Below are 15189 nucleotides of genomic sequence, written 5' to 3' on the forward strand. Positions count from 1 at the left end.
TGTATAGGAATGCCAGAGATTTCTGTGCATTAATTTTGTATCCTGCAACCTTACCAAATTCATTGATAAGTTCTAGTAGTTTTCTGGTGGCATCTTTAGGATTTTCTATGTATAGTATCATGTCATTAGCAAACAGTGACAGTTTTTACTTCTTCTTTTCCAATTTGTATTCCTTTTTTTCCTTTTTCTTCTCTGATTGCTGTGGCTAGGACTTCCAAAGCTATGTTGAGTAAGAGTAGCAGGAGTGGACATCCCTGTCTTGTAGCTGTTCTTAGTGGAAATGCTTTCAGTTTTTCACCATTGAGTATGATGCTTGCCATGGGTTTGTCACATATGGCCTTTGTTACGTTGAGGTAGTTTCCCTCTATGCCTATTTTCTGGAGAGTTTTTATCATAGATGTGTGTTGAATTTTGTCAAAAGCTTTTTCTGCATCTATTGAGATGATCATATGGTTTTTATTCCTTAATTTGTTAATATGGTGTATCACATTGATTGATTTGCATATATTGAAGAATCCTTGCATCCCTGGGATAAATCCCACTTGGTCATGGTGTTTGATCCTTTTAATATGTTGTTGAATTCTGTTCGCTAGTATTTTGTTCAGGATTTTTGCATCTATGTTCATCAGTGATATTGGTCTATAATTTTCTTTTTTTGTGATATCTTTGGTGTTGGTATCAGGGTGATGGTGGCTTCGTAGAATGAATTTGAGAGTGTTTCTCCCTCTGCAATTTTTTGGAAGAGTTTGAGAAGGATCGATGTTAGCTCTTCTCTAAATATTTGATAGAATTTGACTGTGAAGCCATCTGGTCCTGGACTTCGGTTTGTTGGAAGATTTTTAATTATGGTTTCAATTTCATTACTTGGGATAGGTCTGTTTATATTTTCTAATTCGTCCTCGTTCAGTCTTGGAAAATTGTACCTTTCCAAGAATTTGTCCATTTCTTCGTGGTTGTCCATTTTATTGGCATATACCTGTTTGTAGTAGTCTCTTATAATCCTTTGTATTTCTGCAGTGTCAGTTGTGATTTCTCCTTTTTTGTTTCTAATTTTATTGATTTACATCCTCTTCCTTTTTTTCTTGATGAGTCTGCCTAAGGGTTTATCAGTTTTGTTTATCTTCTCAAAGAACCAGCTTTTAGTTTTATTGATCTTTGCTATTGTTTTCTTCATTTCTATTTCATTTATTTCTGCTCTGATTTTTGTGATTTCTTTCCTTCTACTGACTTTGGGTTTTCTTTGCTCTTCTTTCTCTAGTTGTTTTAAGTGTAGGGTTAGATTGTTTATTTGAGATGTTTCTTGAGGTGAGATTGAATTGCTATAAACTTCCCTCTTAGAACTGCTTTTGCTGTGCCCCATAGGTTTTGGGTCATCGTGTTTTCATTGTCATTTGTTTCTATGTATTCTTTTATTTCTTCAGTGATCTCTTGGTTATTTAGTAGTGCATTGTTTAGCCTCCATATATTTGTGTTTTTTACATTTTTTTCCCTGTAATTGATTTCCAGTCTCATAGTGTTGTGTTCAAAAAAGAAGCTTGATACGATTTCATTTTTCTTAAACTTTCTGAGGCTTGATTTGTGACCCAAGATGTGATCTATCCTGGAGAATGTTCCGTGTGCACTTGAGAAGAAAGTGTATTCTGCCACTTTCGGGTGAAATGTTCTATAAAGATCAATTAAATCTATCTGGTCTGTTGTGTCATTTAAAGCTTGTGTTTCCTTATTTATTTTCTGTTTGTATAATCTGTCCATTGATGTAAGTGGTGTGTTAAAGTCCCCTACTATGATTGTGTTACTGTTGATTCCTCCTTTCATGGTTGTTAGCATTTGCCTTATGTACTGAGGTGCTCCTATGTTGGGTGCATAAACATTTATAATTGTTATATCTTCTTCTTGAATTGATCCTTTGATCATTATGTACTATCCTTCCTTATCTCTTGTAACAGCCTTTATTTTAAAGTCTATTTTATCACATATGAGTATTGCTACTCCGGCTTTCTTTTGATTTCCATTTGCATGGAATATCTTTTTCCATCCCTTCACCTTCAGTCTGTATGTGTCCCTAGGTCTGAAGTGGGTCTCCTGTAGGCAGCGTATATGTGGGTCTTTTTTTTGTATCCATTCAGCCAGTCTGTGTCTTTTGGTTGGGGCATTTAATCCATTTACATTCAAGGTTATTATCAATATGTATGTTCCTATTACCATTTTCTTAATTCTTTTGGGTTTGTTTTTGCGGGTCTTTTTCTTTTCTTGTGTTTCCCGCCTAGATAAGTTCCTTTAGCATTTGTTGTAAAGCTGGTTTGGTGGTGCTGAATTCTCTTAGCTTTTGCTTGTCTGAAAAGCTTTTGATTTGTCCATCAAATCTGAAGGAGATCCTTGCTGGGTAGAGTAATCTGGGTTGTAGGTTTTTCTCTTTCATTACTTTAAGTATATCCTAGCACTCCCTTCTGGCCTGCAGAGTTTCTGCTGAAAAATCAGCTGGTAACCTTATGGGAATTCCTTTGTATGTTATTTTTTGTTTTTACCTTGCTGCTTTTAATATTTTTTTCTTTGAATTTAATTTTTGTTAGTTTGATTAATATGTGTCTTGGTGTGTTTTTCCTAGGGTTTATCCTATATGGGACTCTCTGTTCTTCCTGTACCTCGGTGACTGTTTCCTTTCCAGTTAGGGAAGTTTTCAACTATAATCTCTTCAAATATTTTCTCAGACCCTTTCTTTTTCTTTTCTTCTTCTGGGACCCCTATAATTCGAATGTTGGTGCATTTAGTGTTGTCCCAGAGGTCTCTGAGACTGTCTTCAATTATTTTTCATTCTTTTTTCTTTCTTCAGCTCCTCAGCAGTTATTTCTACCATTTTGTTTTCCAGCTCACATATTTGTCTTTTAATTTCTAACACACCAGCAGCTCTCTACACTACTATTTATTGCCATTATACTTGTAATCAGATAAGTAATTTCATAATGGATGTTCCTGTGCTCTATGGTTTTTTAAGTTTATTGTTCATTCAGTTTAATCCTCTCATTGAAGGACTAAAAAAGAGCTGGGAAGGCTATTCCTGTAGCAGCAAAATGTCATAATTTACTGAAATTGCTCTCAACCAAAATAAGCAATACAATGTGCGATTTGTGTGGGTTGACAAATAAAAACAGCTTTTAAAAAGCCTAATTCTTAAATGTTCTCAGTTAACTTTATGTAAACAGAATAGGCTGATAGGTATTTGGGGATTTCTGGACCTTATCACACTGTGTCGGGATGCCTGGGAGGCTGTGTAGGGTATTGGCTTTTGTATCCATCTTTCATGTGTGGAAACTTCCTGCCTTGAAGCCTCACATGACAGCAGTCCAGTAGAAACTTTCAGCCGTTTTGTGGAGAAGTTCTTAGGATTGAAAGGAAGAGATACGTAGAACTTAACTTAGTTAGCAGTGAGGAAGTGTGCAAGTCCGTGCATGCCACCAGTAAAGAGAACCATTGTCACTATGGTTCTTTCCCCAGAGAAGCAGTGTTCTGGAGTTGGCCTGCTTCCTTTCTAAATTTGTTGTTCCTTTTTACAGCTGGACTTGATATAGCTCACGGATGTGTGGGGAATCTACCAGAGTTGCTATCACTGTGGTGCTGAGAGTTCTATACAGAACAACCTGGAGGAGGTCATTCAAGTAGAACCGGAAGCTCTGGAGATGGTCCCTGCAGATTATACAGAAGCGAATCACCTAATTCCCTGTGGAATGAATACAAACATATATAAGGGATCATTTAGACCCCATACAGGTTAATAAAGAGTCATTATTTTCTGATCGGTGTATTGTTTCTTTTGTGGTCTTATTGATCTCAGTGTATTACACACGTGCTTTGAAGTCACTGGAAAATGGATTTCATCCCGATCTGGTATATTGTCGAGGATTGCAGGCCTCATGAAATTATCTCACGTAGAATGATGGCATGGTCACTGGTGAGTTTCTCAATACTCCCCATGAGGTCTAGTCCATTGTCTGATCCTCTAACAGCATCACAGCTTATTCTGATCACATGGTGGCATTAGTTTCTTACCAACAGAAAGCTGGCTTTGGAAAATCATGGCCAGCTTTTTTTCTTTTTTTTTTTTTTTTTTTTTTTTAAGCATTTTAGTCATCACATTACTTTGGCTGTACCACAGGGTGGGAGGGGAGCACCGTTTCCCTGTGTACCCATTTTAAGCAGAGTTATGATGATGTGCTCATGAAGAAAAGATGCTGTTTTGGCCCAGCCTCTGACATATCAGTGAACCCTAAAACAAAAAACAAGCAAACAGGGCTTCCCTGGTGGTGCAGTGGTTGGGAGTCCGCCTGCCGATGCAGGGGACACAGGTTCGTGCCCCGGTCCGGGAAGATCCCACATGCCACGAAGTGGCTGAGCCTGTGAGTCATGGCCACTGAGCCTGCACGTCCGGAGCCTGTGCTCCGCAACGGGAGAGGCCACAACAGTGAGAGGCCCGCGTACTGCAAAAAAAAAAAAAAAAAAGAAACAAAAACACAATAATTGAGAGATTCATCACCAATAGTTAAGATTCTATCATTTCATTACACTCTACTTGCAGGTCTCACAGAAAGTTTGGTTGTGTTAAAACACTTCTTCCTTAATTTCCCATATTTCCCAGCTCTACCCAAGTCTCCTTTCCTGTCTCTCTGGATGATGTTTCCTTTCCTATAATAAGAAAATAAGAAACCCTTATTTTTTTCCTATCCTCATTTCTTCCCCAAATTCTAACTTCTCCTTCCTTGGTGTCACAAACTTCATGGTACCCAGTCTCCCATATCCTCAGCAGCCCCATAAATAGTCATTCACTTTATTTTGCAAACATTAATATTAAAGGCATCAATGATTCATTCCTCCTGTGGACTGCTGCTAATTACTAATTGCAGAAGAATTCTTCAGTATTGTGCTGAGAATTAAAAACCCTCTGCTTTGATTGAAAATGGAACTCCATGAAGAGAGAGGGGAGCTGTTTACTCTGGGCCTTTAGGACGTCTCATTATACTATATACACACTTCAATCAGTCTTTACATACAGTTTGCCCATTTAAAGCAACCCCAATGAAGGATATCATATCTTACTGTCCAGTTGGATAGTTGAGGCCCAGGGGAGCTTTGTGACTTGGGCAAAACTGAGACATTTGTCAGAATCAAGAGGGCAAACTTTTTTCTCTAAATTCTTCGTTATTCACATCAGGTCCTCCTGGCAGTATGAATCAGTTCGATGAGTATGGCCTCATAAGCATCCCATGTCTTTGACAGTTTGGGGAATTCTTTCTTGGAAACATCAGTCCTTCTGTCAATCCAGGAAAAGTTTGCATCAGGTTAGTCCTTTGTGATACTTTCTGATTTATGTTATACACAGTGGGGCTATTTGTGCTTCCCCTAACTCCACTTTTACCTAAGTTATCTTAATACCCAAAAGAAGCAGCAAGTTTAACAGGCTAGGGAGAGAAAGGACTAAATTAGCCATGTAATTTCTGAATCTGTTTCATGTAGGCAGAGTATCCGTGCTGTATGGACTTGTTTTGAGTAGGGGCATCATGTTTTAGATGAACACACCAAGGTCCCATTTCCCTGAAATGAGATGTGCAGATCCGTAGAACTTCTACGCGTTGTGCCTGCCGTGGCCCCAGAGAGCAGCATGCAAGATGTCATCATCAGTCAGCCGCAGGCTAGTCCCCGGAAGGCCACTAGTCCCACAGATGGTAGGCTTGTGTGGGAACTGGAAGTTGCTATCAGGCCTGGCACCTTTGGACCTCTGTGTCACTAACATTCACTGACTTGCAGAGGTGGTGGAGATAAAGGAGGGGACTCGCCCCCCCCAGTCACCACCCAAATGTGCTGCCCCCCATTAAAAGCCACTGTCTCAAATGTTGGAGTTTGGTCCTTTGCCAATTAATATATGTATAAAATTTAGAATCTTGAAAAATTCCTTGGAAAGCCATGTTGGGGATAGGCAGTGTTTTACCTAGTCCAGCTTGGGTTTTGAAAGTAAATTAACACATATATCCTTCTATTTTGAATATGCACAGTGCTAATGACTGGGTTTGCAGCTCATTTTGATTCAGACAACACTATAATGCAGTCCACGGTCTCCCACTGGCCTCACTGTATTGTTCTCCCAGGTATTCTAGGTTCAGAACACAAGCTGGTAGCTCAGTCCAGAGTAGAGGCCGTGAGGGGACGCGGTGTGGGTGAGGAAAGGACACTAGGCTCACCCGGATCCTGGATTTGTGTTCTCCCTCTGCAGCTCACTCTGTGGCCTTTTCAAGATGCTGAACATATTACCTGCCTTCCAGGCTTATTAAGGAAGAGCATGCTCGTGAAAGCACTTTGTAAACTATAAAATGCTTTACATGAATAAAACATGGTATTATTTTCATAATAAAAAGTAGAAGTTATGGGCCAAACTTTTTAATAGGCCTGCCTTCCGTCTTATTTCCATCTTATTTCTTGCAGAACCTTGAGTGTTCCAGTCTCTGTGTGATCAAGGTAGGGTGTTAGGACCCAGGGTAGGTTTTTTGTTTTTGTTTTTTTTTGGGGGGCAGTTTGCGGTACGCGGGCCTCTCACTGTCGTGGCCTCTCCCACTGTGGAGCACAGGCTCCAGACGCGCAGTCCCAGCAGCCATGGCTCACAGGCCCAGCCGCTCCACGGCATGTGAGATCTTCCCGGACCGGGGCACAAACCTGTGTCCCCTGCATCTGCAGGCGGACTCTCAACCACTGCGCCACCAGGGAAGCCCAGGTTTTTAATAGTTTCAATAAGGTGACCACGCATCCCAGTTTACTTAGGAGTTGTTGTCCAGGCATAATTAACAGTGTCCGCTTTCGCTCTCAGTAGTGTCCTCCTAATATGGATTATGGATTATATGGTCCCCCTGGGTTTTGATCATATTAAATTAGTACCAAAACCAGGGCCCAAGCAATGGACATACTCTGCCCTGCGAACCACCCCTCTCCTGTTAGTGCCCTGCTGGAGCTAAATACACAGGGAGCAAACAGCAAGATGGAAATCAGGGGCAGCTGGGTTGTAGCTCATGGCTTAGGTTTGTAGCCTGCCTCCTGCATCCAGATCTTGCCACCAGCTGGCTGCCAAGCCTGGGGCAGAGTAAGAGCATCCTGTTGGGCCTACTCAGAAAGAGTAGGGCCAGACTGGCAGCCTGGAGGAGAGAAGAAATGCGTATGAAGTTTAATGTACTTATAATCTATCAGGGGTTTTAATGACCCCTAATAAATAAGGTCGAGTCACCAATCACATCGGTAAGTCTTCCTCCCAGCACGCAGCAGGCAGGATGGCCTGGGAGAAGGCAGGACCTTCTCACTCAAAGGGGGTTCACAGTTGGCTTTGTAGGAGCTGCTTGAATAAGGGGAACAGGTGCTGCCCAGGGTGTAGAGAAAACAGCCCCAGACACATGCCCCTCTCCCAGCCTCACGTGTACACTCCCCAGGCCCATGGCCTTTGCACTGCAGCATGTGGGGTGGGTGAGGACACTGACGGGGGGTCTGACAGACCTGGGAGGAGGCCTCGACTATCATGTCTTAGCTTGAGTGAGTCTCTGAATTTCTCTAAGCCCCTCACAGAGTGATTGTTAGGATTAGTGAGCACATAGCGTGACGGCAGGATGGGGAGGGGGTGTAGGAGGAAGATGACATCACCACGGGGAAGCTTGAGGAACAACAAAAGTGGTGGTAGGGTGTTCTGGGTAATTACCAGCCTCCCTTTGGATAAACGTTGTGTTGTAAATGAGGGCGGAGTTTTAGAGATGGAGGAGGGTGAGGAGAGAAGAGTGGTCCGGCAGCTGGCAGGGAGGGGAAATTTGGGAGTAGGGAAGCACAGGCATCTGTGGGGCATGTTATTCTTAGTTTTTTCCTGTGTGGGGTGCAAGTCTTCACATCCCCACTAAATATTCAGTGAAATCTCTATTTCTCACTAGTGTGTTTACAGTTGGTTATTTTAGAGGATGCATATAACTGTGATGAACTCTGACCTGCATCAAGGAGGGCAAGGGTGAAACAGGCTGCCCACGGAGAGTCCAGTCATCTCTGAATTACGTGGGTACCTTACTGCTGAGACCTGAAATCAGTCAAATGTGAGTAACAGTGAACTCTACTGCTTAGGTCACAATATAGGCCCCCGTGCCTCCAAGCTGTGATTTCATGGCCAAAACCAAACATCTGTGTAACAATTCCCCTTCCAGAAGTAAGAAGGAAAATGAACTCTGTTTTTTCTTTGTTTTTTTTTTTTTGCGGCACGCGGGCCTCTCACCATTGCGGCCTCTCCCGTTGCGGAGCGCAGGCTCAGCGGCCACGGCTCACGGGCCCAGCCACTCCGTGGCATGTGGGATCTTCCCGGACCGGGGCACGAACCCGTGTCCCCCGCATCGGCAGGCGGACTCTCAACCACTGCACCACCAGGGAAACCCAAGGCTGCTTTTTAATTTCTACCAAATATCATGAATAAGAGCCCAACCTAGGATCAGATGGCCTACATTTCCGATCCTGCCTCAATCATTGCCTGGCTGTGTGACCATGGCCCACTCAACCAGTCTTAGCCTGTTGATGCAGCTGTCAGACAAGGCTTACATCCACCATGCCTGGCTTCCAGGGTTGTCAGGATGAATGAGGACCAGCCACAAAATGCTTGGCACGCAGTAAGTGCACAGGAATACTTCCCATTACTATCGGCCCCTCCACTTCTGTATTTCTTCCTTCTCCCCACCAGCATCTGTCTGGCTTTAAAATGCCCTGCTCTGCCTGCTTCTAACGGACACCCGTAACCCTCGGTGGATTAGCTGACAGGAGCAACGCTCGGAGGGACAGCCCCATCTCCGCCCTTAACTTGCTCTGTGTCCCGGGTTGTGTCACTCCAACAGGCCATCTGTTTTCTCCTGCAAAACGGGCACCTGCCTCTAAAGGATGCTGGAGCAGAAGATGAAGGATGGGAAGCTCTCTAAGAGAAAAGGACTTGAGGGCATTTTGAGCTCTGGCTGGGCGGAGACGTGTGTGCACGTGCATAGGCACGTTTCCGAGTCTTGGAACCTCAGCAGGTAGGTCAAATCGCAAGACGTCACTTCACCTGGCTCCTTTGTTTAAAGCCTTCCCTCCAAAAAATCTACAAACAATAAATGCTGGAGAGGGTGTGGAGAAAAGGGAACCCTCTTACACTGTTGGTGGGAATGTAAATTGATACAGCCACTATGGAGAACAGTATGGAGGTTTCTTAAAAAACTAAAAATAGAATTACCATATGATCCAGCAATCCCACTACTGGGCATATACCCAGAGAAAACCATAATTCAAAAAGACACATGCACTCCAATGTTCATTGCAGCACTATTTACAATCGCCAGGACATGGAAGCAACCTAAATGTCCATTGACAGATGAATGGATAAAGAAGATGTGGCACATATATACAATGGACTATTACTCAGCCATAAAGAGAAACGAAATTGAGCTATTTGTAGTGAGGTGGATGGACCTAGAATCTGCCATACAGAGTGAAGTAAGTCAGAGAAAAACAAATACCGTATGCTAACACATGTATATGGAATCTAAAAAAATGGTTCTGATGAACCTAGGGGCAGGACAGGAATAAAGATGTAGACGTAGAGAATGGACTTGAGGACATAGGGTGCGGGGAAGGGTAAGCTGGGACGAAGTGAGAGAGTGGCATGGACATATATACACTCCCAAATGTAAAACAGATAGCTAGTGGGAAGCAGCCGCATAGCTCAGGGAGATAAGCTCGGTGCTTTGTGACCACCTAGAGGGGTGGGATAAGGAGGGTGGGAGGGAGACGCAAGAGGGAGGGAGTATGGGGATATGTGTATACGCATAGCTGACTCACTTTGTTATACAGCAGAAACTAACACAACATTGTAAAGCAATTATACTCCAATAAAGATGTTAAAAGAAAAAAAAAAAGCTTTCCCTCCCCTTTTTCCAACTCCCTGAGCCCTGATCCTCCAACAGCGCCAGGGTTAGATGCCTTTTATGGGCTATGATGATCAGTAGAGATGAAACCTAATAGAGGTTTAATCACCACTCATAAACTGCCGTGCACCCACCGACAAAGGGACGCAGGGGAGTGCATGATAGCCGAGAGGACTCAGGAAGGTTCAGGGCTGAAGGCTATAGTGTGTGTGGTGTGTGCGTGTGTGTGTGTGCGTGTGTGTGTGTGTGTGTGGGTGTGTGATGGTAGGCAAAAATCATCCCTTGACTTTACATGCATAATATATGTGTGCACACAGATTCAAACCCTCTAGCACGTACCTACACACGTATACTCACATGTTACACACACAGGGCATAATCCTTTACCCAGTGTGCACCCAGACATGCACACAGTCCCTTGCTGGGCCACCATATTCACTTCTGAGGGCAGCGTCTCATAAAGAACCAGTTGTAATGGGTTAGGAGCCCACCTTACCCAGTAGGACCTCATCTGAAGTAATTACATCAGCAACAACCGTATTTCCAAAGGAGGTCACGTTCTGGGGGTGAGGACTTCAACATAGCTTTCATGGGGACACAATTCAACCAATAGCGGCCACTGAGATTATTATGTCTGCAGAGAGTAAACGTGTAGAGTTAGAAGAGGAGAGATGTGGGACAGAGAGGAGGTGGGTTGAGTTGGACACACACACACTCACACACACACACACACGTGAGCAGGCCTCTGGGGAGTGTGTTTTTATATCTTCGGGTACCTAGAGCAGCACCAGAAATATAGAAGGGATGCAATAATTTTAGTCCCCTTCTTTCTATAAATGTAAAAAAGAGTGTGTGTGTGTGTGTGTGTGTGTGTGTGTGTGCTGTCTTCGCTCGATGAAGAGATGATGAACATTTGTCCATCTTGTGTGAGTGTAAAGGGTCAGAGTGAACAGTGAAGAGAGTCTGTGTGTCTGTATTTATTGATAATATAAATGTGAAACAAACTGCAAAGTGTTCCCTAGGTGTTAGCTGTTGTTATTGATAAGTATGTGTCTTTGTGACCTTTTATTCATGAAGTCTTCTTTGTTATGAGGACAGAGACCACGTGGTCAGTGTCTTATTTGGCCCAGGCATGTGACCCTACCACACGCTTGCCCTTATGGGCGTATGTGGGACACGGGGCTCTTATTCAACTCCAAGGCTGGTGGGAAGGGGTTCCTCTTTCCAGCTACCCCACAAGCAGGTCCCACTGCCCACCCATTCCCTGACATGTGCCCTGGGTTCCCTGTTTACAAAATTCAATTTAATAAGCATACATTGAGTGCCAGCTGTACCCAAAACACTGCTGGGCACTCCAGAAGATTAGAATGGGAGAACACATTGCTGGTCCTCCAGAAGTTCACAGATAGCCAGAATCCACAAGGTGAGAAAGGCTATAAAAGGGACCAAAAAAGGACTTCAGATACTGAAGGAGAGATTGATTTCAGTCTTGGTAAGTGGGGACACTTTCTTGGTGGCATTTAAGATGGACCATGAATGGAACAGGAATCGAATGGGAGAGGGGCAGGATGCTCAAATAGAGGACACAGCAGAGTTCAGGCCAGGCCCCGAAAAGTGTAAGTAGTTTGGCTTGGCTGGAGGGTGAGACGTATTATGGAAAATGGTGAGCAGTCAGACTGCAAAGATAGGTCAGGGCAGTTACTGTGAGAAGAACCGTATTTTTCAAAGGAAAAATACAATCAGATGGGCACTTCAAGGTTATTCTGGCAGAGAGAACGGAGAGGATTCAGGGACAGCCATTGGGAGGTTGGTGGAATAGCGTCTGAAAGAGAATGAGGATGGAAACCAGGGCATTCCCCGAGGGAGTGGAGAGGAGGGATGGCCCAGAGCCTGACCCCACTGACAGCCATTGAGTGGTGGGAATCTGTCTCCCCTCCCGCTGGGGTCCTGAGATTCCTGGAAAATCGGAGCCCACTGTCAAGGGCATGTGTCTGTCTGCCCATTTCGGCCCACTTGTCAGGCTGAGTTAGCTCATGCCCCAGCCTCTTCCCTCTCCTCCTCTCAGAGCAAGCCACCAGCTGCTCACTGCCCCACCTTGACACACCTGTCCTTCTCCCTCCTGCCTCAGCCTTGTCCCTCTCTGACTTTTCTCCCTTTTCAGAAAAGTGCTTCCAACTTGGCACCTCCTGTTTTCTGCAGCCTCTTGCAAAGCTCTTGTCTGTGTCACTTTGCCTGTGCCCCATGGAGCAGGAAGCCCTGTGGAGCAGAATAACTATAGGCTGCAGGTATGCCAGCAGGTATGCAGGTATGCAGGTATGCCCCTGCACCTCTGTCCTGTCTGGCTCCAGGCTTCTGTCCCCGGGGACCCACCCTTTGTGAGAAGTAAGGTAAGAATCACAGGCGCTGCTCATTGGGAAGCTTCAGGCAGGGCTACCCACCCCTGCCCCTGGTGCAGTGCTTCTGAACTTTGCTCTACCTTAGAATCACCAGAGGAGCTTTAAAAACTCCTGCCACCCGGGCCCCAGGCCCTGCCGATTGAATCACAATGCAGGCACCAGGCATCGCTAGTGTTTAAAGATCCCTCGCTGATTCCACATGTGGCCAAGTTTAGGCACCATCTCCTGGTGTCTCCCTCTTCCTCTTGGCAGTATTTCGCTCTAGACATGGGCTAGGGACACTGGCAGAAAGGCTGTCTGGTCACTCCTTCCTATGTGGCTTGGAGGCATTTGGTCTCCATGCATCTCAGGTCTACCAGGGACAAAGAAGGGATTCTTCTTTGTCTTTTTCCCTCCTCACCTCTCCCCTTTCTCTTTTCTGCCTTTCTCCTACCAAATCAAATCCTAGTCAGTGAGCAAGAGTATCCTCCCTACTGCACAGAATGAAACAATAATCCCCCAAAGAAGCACAGGGAAGAATGTTCACGTCTCGTCCCTGCCTCTTCTATTCTGACTTCTTTAGGGTCATACGATAAAAGGAAGCTGAATCTCCCCCAGAACCAGCCTCTGCCTCAGTTAATACTCCCTTCTTCCATTCCCCCAGCAATGGTTTTTATTTGCTTATTTGTTTTTTAAACATTAGAACCCTTTTCTCAAATGAAAGCCTGTACAGAAGCTTAACATGTATGACAGACAAAGGTAGGGCTGGTCCGGTTGAGAAGACTTGGGGGGGCGGGCCTGGCGGGGTAGCTCAGGCCCATCCCCAGGTGGTCTGGTAGCCTTGGAGTGGTGGGGAGAGCACTGGGCTGGGAGGGGGGTGGGCCCTGGGCTGGGGCTGGCTCCACACGTCCATAGTTTCCTTATTTGTAAATTCGGAGTGTGGGCAGGTGAGGGCTTCCTGGGCTCTGTTCATACACACTTGAACCAGAGCAACTACTTCTCTGTTTTCCTTATTGGGAGTCCCTGTAAGATACTGTTTCATCAGAGGGTTCCATGACTTTAAAAAGTTCAAAAACACTGGACTACGTGAAGGCTCGAAGGACACTTCTTAGTCTATTTTCACCCATATTTTCCACGAGCATTTATGGAGTACTTACCATGTGCCAGGCACTGTTCTAGACACGTCAATAAACAGACATCCAAGACAGCCTGTGCACATGCTCAGGGAGCAGGCACTGGGGCTTTGAGACAAGGTAATAGAAGCTCCCCTGTTGAAGTTCAGATCTTTTATCACAGGAAATTTTCCTGATTGTCATCACACTTCCATACAATAAGTCAAGAAAGAATCTCCAAATGGGCATGTAAAAGAAACACATGCAGAGAGGTGGGGACTTTTCCTTACAGTCCCACGGTGAATGTGTGGGGAAAGCAGAAATTGAACTCTTAAGCCAACTGAGTCAGTGTCCCACAAGGTGACCCCAATTTCCTGCCCGTCCTCTCTCTTAGCCATACTTGTTAGGTACTCAGCCTGACACCCACCCCCAACTTGTCTCCAGCCATCTCGACATCAGTACCAGAATCACAAACACCTACTAGAAGCAACCAAGTATACATATGGGTTAATTCAAGGTCATACCTGATTCCAGGATATCTGTGTCTTCAGTCTTCATTCTTCTTTCCTGAGAGTATGCGAGTCTCACATGACAAGCTGTCCAGAGGAGGAAGAGCTCTGCTTGGGCCTGAGGCCTTTCCTAGCAGCCTCGCTTCATACACAGCTGGCAGGACAAAGATGAAACCATCTCCACGTGGAGATGGAACTGGAAGGAGTTCACTGTGCCTGAGCAGAGGGGTCAAGAAAAGAGAGGGGGAAACTCTCTCAAACCCCAACACTCCCTGCTCCCGGGAGGAGTAGGAAAACCCTTCTGTAAGGAAATCTGACTTAGGGGATACCCCACTTGGGGTATTTGAGGATCTGGTTCATCATTCTTCCTCTGCTTAATTAGAGTGGGCTTCACAGGGAAGGAGACTCTGCAGGAAACACAGAGGAGAGGAAGGCAAAGGGACCAGCCCACAAGGACCCTGCTCCCTGTCTCTGGCGTCGGTCTCTCTAGGATCCATCAGAGATGATGGGCTGGAAGGTGCTCCAATTAATTGCTTTCCGGCCCCGAGATGGCACCTCCATTGCCAGTCAAAGTTCTAATTAATCATGCCAGCAGATGGGCTGTCATGGACCCCAGCAGCCAGGGTAATGAACTCATTTATTATCAGGCTCCATCAGTGGGAGGCCATCCAGGCTTCTGGGAAAAGAATAGACACTCCTGACACCAAAGCCCAGGATACATTCAGTTTGGGGAAAGTCTCTGGAAATGCTTTGGTTTCAGACCATTCACTAGCCCTTAACAAGAGGGGGAAGGTGTAACATGGAAGGGACCTTGATAGCATGGCACTTCAGATGATGCCGGAGGCTGGCCTGGTCCTCTGGTACCCCCTGCACCTGACTCGTGAAATGAGGGTGACACCATGGCAGGTATCCTTAAGCAGGGACACATCAGGATGCTTTGACACAGCAGTGTTCAGAGGTCCAGGCTCATTTTACATCCTGGGCTGGCTCGTTCATTCTCCCCAGTACCCACACCATGACCAGTGTTTAATAAATGTTGTTGAGTTAAAGGAAAAATGGATAAATGAATACATAAATGTGGGGTGCCCAGCGTGGAAGCTACCACTATTTTTTAAAAAAAGGTTTATTGAGCCCAGTGAGGTCTGAGGTTCTAAGCAGCACCTGACATAGGAGCCTGGATCTTATCATAGACACGGTTCTTGCTTTGGGGGGTCACAGTATACTGCCGTCAGGACTGGGACAGACAGAA

At 45.1% G+C, this 15189-nt stretch overlaps 1 protein-coding gene across 1 annotated transcript in view; it reads left to right on the forward strand.

Moving 5' to 3' along the window:
- Positions 1-3797, forward strand: part of XRCC5 (X-ray repair cross complementing 5) — a 97368-nt gene extending 93571 nt beyond the window's left edge. The window contains exon 21 of the mRNA XM_081243092.1: positions 3552-3797. Coding sequence (XP_081099218.1) covers positions 3552-3566 — 15 coding nt within the window. The 3' untranslated portion in view covers positions 3567-3797. The remainder of the gene's footprint in view (positions 1-3551) is intronic.
- The last annotated feature ends 11392 nt before the right edge of the window (positions 3798-15189 follow it).

Source organism: Mesoplodon bidens (genome assembly GCF_964165515.1).
Source record: "Mesoplodon bidens genome assembly, chromosome: 8".
Classification (NCBI taxonomy): Eukaryota; Metazoa; Chordata; class Mammalia; order Artiodactyla; family Ziphiidae; genus Mesoplodon; species Mesoplodon bidens.